Source organism: Monodelphis domestica, chromosome 4 (genome assembly GCF_027887165.1).
Source record: "Monodelphis domestica isolate mMonDom1 chromosome 4, mMonDom1.pri, whole genome shotgun sequence".
NCBI classification, from domain to species: domain Eukaryota; kingdom Metazoa; phylum Chordata; class Mammalia; order Didelphimorphia; family Didelphidae; genus Monodelphis; species Monodelphis domestica.
In genome coordinates this window covers 8,104,558-8,114,376 of record NC_077230.1, presented here as the reverse complement: position 1 = coordinate 8,114,376, position 9,819 = coordinate 8,104,558, and the positions used below count along the sequence as shown (strand labels likewise).

The 9,819-nt window shown below is 39.2% G+C and overlaps 1 protein-coding gene across 1 annotated transcript; it reads left to right on the top strand.

Moving 5' to 3' along the window:
• Window positions 1-1,171: 1,171 nt before the first annotated feature.
• Window positions 1,172-2,164, top strand: CLDN17 (claudin 17). Its single transcript, XM_007493166.2, has one exon. It carries the CDS (start codon window positions 1,172-1,174, stop codon window positions 1,841-1,843), a length of 672 nt encoding a protein of 223 aa, XP_007493228.2. The 3' UTR covers window positions 1,844-2,164.
• The last annotated feature ends 7,655 nt before the right edge of the window (window positions 2,165-9,819 follow it).

The window sequence follows — 9,819 nt, the reverse complement described above, 5'->3', positions numbered from 1 at the left end:
GGATCATTTAAATTTATTATTAAATGTATGTTATTAAATTGTCCTGATAATCCAAGCTTGTCATTTGATGACAATTTCCCACCACATTGTATTGAAAACTGCCCCTGACGTTGGAGGATTCTCGAGTGTCGAGCTGTTAAAAGTTTCAAGATGAATTTCATCGATTTTACTAGCTGGGAAACCATGTCACGAAGTCTGTTTAACTCGTCGTCTCCATTTCTTGGCTTCTGGTTTCTTTCAAGTCTCAGCTAACATCCCATCTTTTACAAGAAGACTTTCCGGATCCCTTTATCTCTAACGCCTCCCTCTGAAATGGTTTCTCATTGATCCTGTGTATCTTTTCTGCACATACCGATGCAGGCATTTACGGTTTATTGGCTTGGCATGACTTCACTTGTCTAGGAAATGTTGGCCACCAACCCAAACCCTGTTTCAATAGATGCTCCAGTTATTTTTAAAAAACAAAACAAAGCCTGTACCTCACGAAGTTTGTGCTTTAACAGGTGCTCCATTTCAGGTTATAACATGCCAAAAGGAAATATGACTTGGCCAAAAGGGAGAAGTCAGCGCCCCTTTCTGGTGGTTAAGCTGTGAAGCCTAGCATTCTTCTTTTAGAATGGCGTGCAATTTAAATCAGTTTTAGTAGACGTCTTCAAACTATAGCTTTTGTCCAAAATGATACGGTTCCATATTAAGAGATTGACAACAAATGAAAGTCTTTTAAAATTTCTCCTCAAAAAATTAATGATGTTTTCTTCAATTGTGGCTCAATCTTTTAAAGTCATTTTTAAGCAGGAAGTCTTCCCCTCTGTAATTAATACGCCACAATAGAGACTCTGACACTTAATTACAGCATTACTAAGACAATAATACTATGAGAAATACTGGAATCTGAATGTAATATTTCTTGCTATTCCACTGCCTGACTTTTAATTGGTTAGAGAGCTAGTACACCTAAAGGGGAAATTATCCAAACAGAAATGAGTAAGTGGGGAAAAGATAACCCATGTTTAAGAGTAGCTCCTTTAGCTGCTCTGCACTGGGATTCTGCTGCTTATCTAGACTCAGATATTGTAGGCAGTTATCAGTGTGAACAACCACGAGACTATAAGAAATCCGAAGAAAATTGAGAGCTCTGGTCTCTTCCATTGAAGTCGTCTAGGAGAAGAAGATGGCTTTGAATCCCCTGCAAATTTCTGGACTGGTTCTCGGATTCCTCGGCATGGTTGGGACTCTTGCTACAACTCTTCTGCCTCAGTGGAGAGTGTCTGCCTTCATTGGGAGCAACATTGTGATATTCGAAAGGATCTGGGAAGGACTCTGGATGAATTGTATCCAACAAGTCAATGTTAGATGGCAGTGCAAATACTACAGCTCTATTCTGGCTCTCCCACCTGCCTTGGAAGCAGCCCGAGCGCTGATGTGTGTGGCAGTTGCCCTGTCCTTGATTGCCTTGTTGGTTGGCATCTGCAGCATGAAGCAAGTTCAGTGTACTGGCTCTAAAGAGCATGTCAAAGCTTACTTCTTGGGAGCATCTGGAGTCCTTTTCATTCTAACAGGGATCATCGTTCTTATTCCTGTGTCCTGGACAGCCAATCTCATCATCAGGGACTTCTACAATCCAACCATCCACGTAGGACAGAAACGGGAGCTGGGAGCTGCACTCTTCCTTGGCTGGACAAGTTCAGCAGTTCTCCTTATTGCAGGGGCTCTTCTTTGTAGTGTTTGTTTTTGCAAAAGAAGAACGAGGAGGCACAGATGCTCAGCACCAAGACACCGAGTGCACTACAAACCTCAGAACCAAGATATGACGGCAAGTAAGACCTCTATCAGTTATGTCTAGCACCTGCTAGCTCAGAATATGGACTTAGGTCAAGGCTCTGCTTATTTATCTCTCTCTCGAAACTGTAAGATTGGAAAGAGGGAGAGGTTGGTGGTCCATGACTGGTTATAAATTGTGGTAGAGCCCATAAAGGATTGTGTTCTTTCACCAGAGTTAAGAATAAAAATTATTTTTAACAAGTAGTCAATTCATTTTAAATGATTTGCTTACTGTTGAAACTGAGTAATCTTCATCTCTACTTCTGCTTCTGCCCAAAATGCCTAGTGGCCATGTAGACCTGATTTTTTTGTCCTGTGATGGAAATTCTTATGCCATGGGGGGAAATATTTAAGCCCTCTGAGAAAAGGATTCATTTTTTAAAAAATCAACAATTGTGGAAAGAAACAAAAAGTCAGAGTTCTTACTGATAATTCATTGAATAAATGGATAACATGTGCCAATAATATATGAATGTATTTTGAAGAAGATTGATTTAATTGTGCATTTGTTTGACTTTAGAGAAATAAAATAAGACATCACTCAAATTTAAAACCGATATTTTGATCACCTGTGATCTTCTGAGAGCAAGTAAGGGAATGTGTCTTGCCTGAGGAAAGGAATAAAATTTTAGAATAATAATACTAATATTCGTCTATATTTAAAAATAGATCCTAGTGGGAGAATTCATCTTTGGGTGTTAAAAGCACTAGTTTCTCTTTTTGGTTGTACTGTTTAGTCATTTGTCAAGCTGTCCTTCCATGTTATTTTTGTTCAATTATTTTTCAGTTGTGTCTGACTCTTTGTGACTCCATTAGGGGATTTCTTGGCAAAGAGACTGGAGTGGTTTGCCATTTCCTTCTCCAGATCATCTTACATATGGGGAAACCAAGGCAAATATGGTTAAGTGACTTGTCCAGGGTCACACAGCTTTGAACTCGGGAAAATGAGTCTTCCTGACTCTAGACCAAGCACTGTATCCACTCTGCCACCTTGCTGGTTCAGTTGTCCTTCCAAGGCATCTTTAAACCTCAATCCCCTAGGACATTTTACTTCTACCAGTCTAACTGAATTAGACAGGAAAATTCTATTTAAATGACAAAAAATACAGTATTTGTAGGAGAAACCTTTCGTTTAAAGATGACAACAATAACTCTAGAATGGCATGTTGAGATTTAAGAAATGGGAATTTTAATTTTGGCGATTTCATTAATAAACTCATAGATCTTTACCAGAAACAATTCATTGCTATGTTGTAATCTGAAAAGAGAGACTTATACACTGAAAAGAAATGTAATATTTCTAAAGCACTTTGTGATACTGGAATAGTCAAATATTCTACCCATATACTACATATTGGAATTCACAGATTTCATTAAAATGTACAATGGTAATGATCCCTCACATCTGCATGCTGTTCAATAGCTTTAAAGTTGCATTCCATTGAAGGTAAATAACATCTTAGAGTATCACTGTTTCGTTTGATCCTTGAAATATTGCTGTTAATTGTTGTAAAAGGTCAAGATTGATTACATCAACCTTACAGCTGGCATTTGATAGGCCCCAAAAGGTTTGATATTCAATGATTTTTCAACATCAACTAAATAGTAAAAATTTGACAAAATTTGATAAAAATAATTTGTTGAAGATTGGACAAATATTATGTAGAAACAGGAAAAAAGAACAGAAACAGAAACAGAAACATATTTTACCTGATCTCTGATAGATTACGATTTCCAGGCTAGCACAAGTAACAGCAACTTAACCAAGTCTCGATTTCCAGGATTGAAATTAGATTTAGAATAAACAAAACACTTTTCAGTAAATACTTACTGTTTGACAAAATGCAAAAAATAAAATAAAATAAACTTAAGACACACTGAATAAACCAATATGAACTACTTTAATGTCATATCCCATTTAGACATGTACTTGTGAACTCATTATGTATCAAAAGCAAATTGGATCAGTATTTCTTTTTCTGCATTTCCTACTCTTAAGCATGGCATTAGGACCAGCGAACTGGCCTCAAACCTAGAAGACCTAAGTTCAAATACTGCCTTTGACATATACAGGCTGTCGCCCTGGGCAATTATTTTACCCCTCAGAATTCTAGGCAACATTCTAATACAAATCACAGAGAAGCTGACCTGCCTACACAGTGGATAGAACGCTAGTTCTAAAATCAGGAAAACTCATCTTCTTGAGCTTCAAATCTGGCCTCACATACTAGCTGTGTGACCCTGGACAAGTCACTTAATCTTGTTTGCCTTGATGTCCTCATCTATAAAATGATCTGGAGAAGGAAATGGTAGACTTCTCTAGTATCTTTGCCAAGAAAACCCAAAATGGAGTCAGGAAGAATAGGCACAAGTGAAAAACAACTGCCCAACAAAAAAGCTGACTTCCAGTAAGTTGCTCACGAGGGAATTCCCTTAGCCCAAGAAAAGATTGGTCCAAACCCCTTTCCGAAAATCTTAACAGGTCGCCACCATTTTCTCACTTGCACGTTAGAATAATAGCTATGATCAGAACATGACGGGTCTGAGCAGAAGAGGCGAGATTCCAAAACCTATGAATTCTGGACTAGCAAAGCCCCCCCTTGTAAGAGCAGAGGCAGAAGCCCTCTCTGAGACTAGAGAATGCTCTACCTCAGCGAAGACCCGCTCACTCACTCCAAGAGCTTGTGAGGATTAAAAGATACAACTGTGATTGGGACAGTCCATCAGCACTTTTGTTCATACTGTGTTTCTTAGGGACATTGGGTGAAGTGAGAGCATAAACGTGTATCCACAATTCTCTAATATAAATGAAGGAAGGAATAACTTCCATGAAGTTATTCAACAAGTGTCTTTTGGTTCATGCTTGGTGCTGAATTTGGAGCCATTTCGGCAAGTTCTTTAACCTCTCGGAATCACATGTAAAAAGAGAGGATTGCAGGGGCCAGCTGGGTAGCTCAGTGGATGGAGAGCCAGGCCTAGAGACGGGAGGTCCAAGATTCAAATCTGGCCTCAGACACTTCCCAGTCGTGTGACCCTGGACAAGTCACTTATCCCCCATTGTCCAGCCCTTACCACTCTTCTGTCTTGGAACCAATACATAGTATTGACTCCAAGATGGAAGGTGAGGGCTTAAAAATAAATAGATAAAAAGAGAGGATTGGAACACATGCAATTATAAATTGTCTTTAAGTCTTGAATCTGTGACCTTCTGATGCAGGTCACCAGGCAATTTTCCAGGAATGCTTTTGCTGTTCCATCCGTGATAGCCAAAAAAGAAAAAAAAATGTGCAGGTTACTACTGGTTTGGCAAGTCTTACTCTAAATATTCACTTAAACTGGAAGTCACAGGCTTACTGTGTTCTGTGAACTGATTCCTAAGCTGCCCCTATTAGGGTTTTCCCTCATCTAGATGGCATATAATGAAAGGTTAGCTCTAGTCCTCTTGGCATTACGATGTTCTTTTGGAGATTGCTGGGAAAAAAAAAAGAAAGAAAAAAACTAAGGAGGTATTCTGTGAACTGATTGGAGCCCCAGTGACATTGCTCATGCCTAAAAGGTCCCTGGCCCTGGCCTGGGGGTCCTAAGGTGGCCTTAGTCAATCACTCATCAGTCACTAAACTTTGGATGTGTGTGGAACACCAGAATCCTTCCCAACTCTAATGCTACCTCCCCCATGAAACTTTCCCTGACTTTCTGATCCCCACCATTGCCGCCATTTGAATGTCATCTTTCCAGTTCCATACACACCAAACCATTTATAGCCACAATGCTTGTAGGAGTAAAGAGCTAAAATTGAAGTTAACTCCCTATCAGTTGTGGAATGGCTAAACTAGTTATGGTTTGAGTGTAAGTAACAATGAATAAGGAGATGGAGAGAAGCAAGAGAAGACATGAACTGAGGGACGCGAAGTAGGCAGAATAAGAGAAACAATAGACACCATGACTAACTTCAACAATGTAAATAGAAAGAACAAAAAAATGGAAGCAATGTTGGGAAATTATAATGATCAAGCCTGGCCTAAAAAATAGAAATAAAAACTAAGAAAATCGACCTTCTCCCCTTATTTCTAGGGGTAGAAAACTATGGGTGTGGAACACTATATATAAAGTCAGATTTGATTGGTGTGTTTATTAGTTTTGTGAGCATTTTTTATTTTTTTATCCCTTTGTTCAAAGAGATAGTTCTCTGAAATGAAGCTGGGGAGAGATATATTAAGAAATGGAGGTGATAAAAAATCAATAATTTTGAAGAAATATTCCCCTTCTCAAATTTCTCATAGTCTTTTTGCTTGCACCTCTCCTTTACAATTGCTTTAAGAGAGGATTTATGTCATATTGTTCTTTGTGTTTTCAGGATATAGAACAATGCTGTCTTGCACATGGTAGGTACTTAATAAATAGCTACAGTCAATCTCTAGGTTCAACTCTATTTGGAAATAGAAAAAAGAAGACACAGTCTTTGAACTCCAGGAGTTTTCGATCCCTTGTCTTGAACGAGTCCTACAAGTTTATTTAAGTTCAGGTCCTTATCTGCTCAGGTATACAATGGAGTCTCGGAGTAGAGGTAACACTGCAGATCACTGCTAAAGCTGGAAGATTTCCAGACTTGTGCCAGAACAGACTCATATGAAAACTAAAATTTAGTTCAGTTTTTTGCTGTGTAGGATATTTCAGCAAGAACAAAGGCCCATCCTGCTTGCTCTTCAACAGAAAGAATGGGGAGGTGACTCACTGACGTGCATAAAGTAATATAGAAATTAGTGTCGGTACTGATGTTTGTGGTGGTTGCTTTTGGTAATCTAATAGACAGGAAGTCACTACACAAAAGACCAGAAACCTATCTAGAATGTCAATACCGTTGAGAGAAAATAACTGAATTACCCAACACAAGGTTTAAGATAGAAGAAATAGTCTTTGATAGTAGCAAAATGGTGGATATATCTGAGAACAGCAACTATTTTGTTCTTGCAGCCTTATGGCAGGACAGAAATGTTCCTCATGTCAATTAAAGGCATATAAGGAGGTTGTATGATCATCTCACAGACAGGGCAAGAAGCCTAACCTCAGCAAATTAAACCTCAGCTAGGAGTTCCCACTAATTTAATCCAATAGGAAGCAAGCAGCACAGCATTTGGCTTTTAGGAATAGTTGAGAGCTATCAAAAACATTGCAAAAGTAGGGCAGTTTGGTGACTCAGGGAACTGAGAGCCATGCCTAGAGATGAGAAGTCCCGTGTTCAAATCCAGTCTCAGACACTTCCTGGCTGTGTGACTTTGTCACTTAACCTCTCTTGCCCCTTTTCTGCCTTGGAACCAATACACAGTGTCAACTCTAACATGGAAGGCAAGTATAAAGTATAAAAGATTGAGTATATAACCTCAAAAAAGTATGGACGACATAGAGAATTTTGCAGTTATTTGAACTCAGAGGTCCTGGGAGAAGTTAAGGTTATGAATATTCCTTACTGCCCATTTCTTCTAACACTATTATTATCTTCCCTACAAAGTGCTCATGTTTCCTATCCTCAAAAAGTTCACCCTTGATCTTATCATCGATACTATCTATTCTATTGCCCTCCATCTCTCTTTCCCTTCTCCACTGAACTTCTTCATAAATTCATCCATACTCCCTAACTTCACTTTCTCTCTTTTCACTGTTTCCATTTGGCATCTGACATTATCATTCATTTGCAACTGCTTTCTCCAAAGTTAAAAAATGTTCTCTTAATTGGCAAATCTAATGGACTTGTCTCAGTCTTCATTCTTTTTTTAAAAAAACCTATACCTTCCTTCTTAGAATCAGTACTGTGCATTGGTTCCAAGGGCTAGGCAAACTGAGGTTAAGTGACTTGCCCTAGGTCATACAACTAGGAAGTATCTGAGGTCAGATTTGAACCCAGGACTTCCTATCTCTAGGCCTATCTCAGTCCACTGAATCACTTAACTGCTCCTAGTTCTCACTTTTCTGACTCCTTTTTAGTGCTATTGACCCTTCTCCTACTAGATTTTCTATCAGTTTTGATTCTCCTCCTATCTGTCTGACCATTACTTCTTGGTCTCTGTTGCCATAGCTTAATACTGGACACATTTCCTATATGTGCATGTCCCCCATAGCTCTGTTCTAGGACCTCTTCTCTTATTCATCCTTTGGTGATCCCATCAGTTCCCATTTATCTCCATGCAAACGACTCCCAGATCTATCCAGACTCTTCTAGTCTCTCTCTTATGAGCACCAGTCTCACATTTCAGCCTGCTTACTGGACATTTTGAACTGCAAGTCCTATAGACATCTCACATTCAGCATGAGCACAACTGAACTCCTTTTCTTTCCCCCAAACTTTTCCCTCTTCCCTATCCCTGTTGAGAGTCATCTTTACTCTCCAGGTTCCCAATCTCAGTATTCTCCCGGACACCTCCCTCTCCCTCATCCCACATATCTCATCAGGTGGAGAAATGTCTTTTCCTACATCATGCATATGTGTATACATGCATATGTCATATACATATGTATGCATGCGTATATAGGGGCGACTAGTTGGCACACCTGATCTTATGGTTTTGAGTATTTTGGTTTTATACTACCTTTATTTTAAGCATATATCTCTGAAGCTTTACTTTCAAATGTGGGATTAAAGTTTTACTTCCTGTTATAGGATATTCTGAAATTAATGAAAAGTCCAAGTATAGGAGGTAGGGAGTTTATAAATATGCAGATACAAGCAGAAGTTTTATATGTGTGTAAATGGGTATTGTTGTTCTTGTTCTTAAGTTGTTTTAGTTGTGTCTGACTCTGTGATCAATTTGGGGTTTTCTTGCCAAAGATTCTGGAGTGGTTTGCCAATTCCTTCTCCATCTCTTTTTATAGGTGAGAAAACTGAGACAAACAGATTAAGTGACTAGTGTCTAAGGCTGAATTTGAACTCAAGTCCTTCTGATACCAGGCCCTGTTGTCCTAACTACTGAACCATAGTTGTCTCTTTCCAGATCTCAAACAACATGATAAAGCAATAGTCATCAAAGCAATCTGGTATTGGCTAAAGATAGAAAGATAAATCAATGGAATAGACTAGCCAAGAGAGATTCAGAAACAATAAAATCCAATAATTCAGTGGATAAAGTGGAAAACATAAATTACCTAGGGAAAAACTCCCTATTTAATAAAAGAAAAACACACACAAAAAACATTATAAAACTGGAAAGGAGTCTGGCAGAAATTAGGCTTAAACTAACACCTTACACCATACTCCACAATTGTTGCTGCTATTGTTTGTCCTTCATTTTCAAAAAGGAGCAATGACATCACCAGTTAATATCTTGACTTGTACATAAATCAGACATAAATGAGGCAGAGTTGCACAAAGTTGTCAGCCTCAAGCTTCCAGAGTAATCGAAGTCCAGTGGCAAGACAAAAGTCTGGACAATATGTGATGACCCAGGGTGAAGAAGATGACGTTGGCATCTTAGATGTCTGACCAAGCTCTAAGCATGCCATAGTGCCTACTTCAGCTGATTTCAGGGCCACGGGAACAAATTGTTCTCCTCTGTCCATCCCACCAGGGGGATGTGCTTGGAACAAACATCCCTCTAATGTGCTGGCAAGGTTGAGGTCTATCACCTCAAGCTGGTTTCAACCCATCTGCTGAGATAGTTTGCTGGGGAGAGGCCACTGTGCTTGCTACAGCTTCTTAGGACATCAGGTCAGAGCCAAATGGCAGGTGGACCCCAGAAGTGATGAACAGTTCTGGAAAGGACTCGGCAAGCCTGCATCCCAGAGGTGCTCGTCCTTCTCAAGGAGCCCTTTTCAGGGATGGTCATCCACCTTTGGTGTTTGCCTAACACTCAGTTCTCACCTGTGACTTCAGTGCTCTACAATGCATTCTAAATGGATATATGACCTTAATATTAAAGATCATATTCTAAAAATCCTAGAAGAAAAACTGCTCCATGGCTATGAGTAGGTTCTCAGCTGAACAAGAGACTGTCATTTACAAACATAAAA

What these genes read in the sequence shown, in the direction of transcription:
- CLDN17 (XM_007493166.2), top strand. Translation starts at nt 1,172, where the DNA reads ATGGCTTTGAATCCCCTGCAAATTTCTGGACTGGTTCTCGGATTCCTC.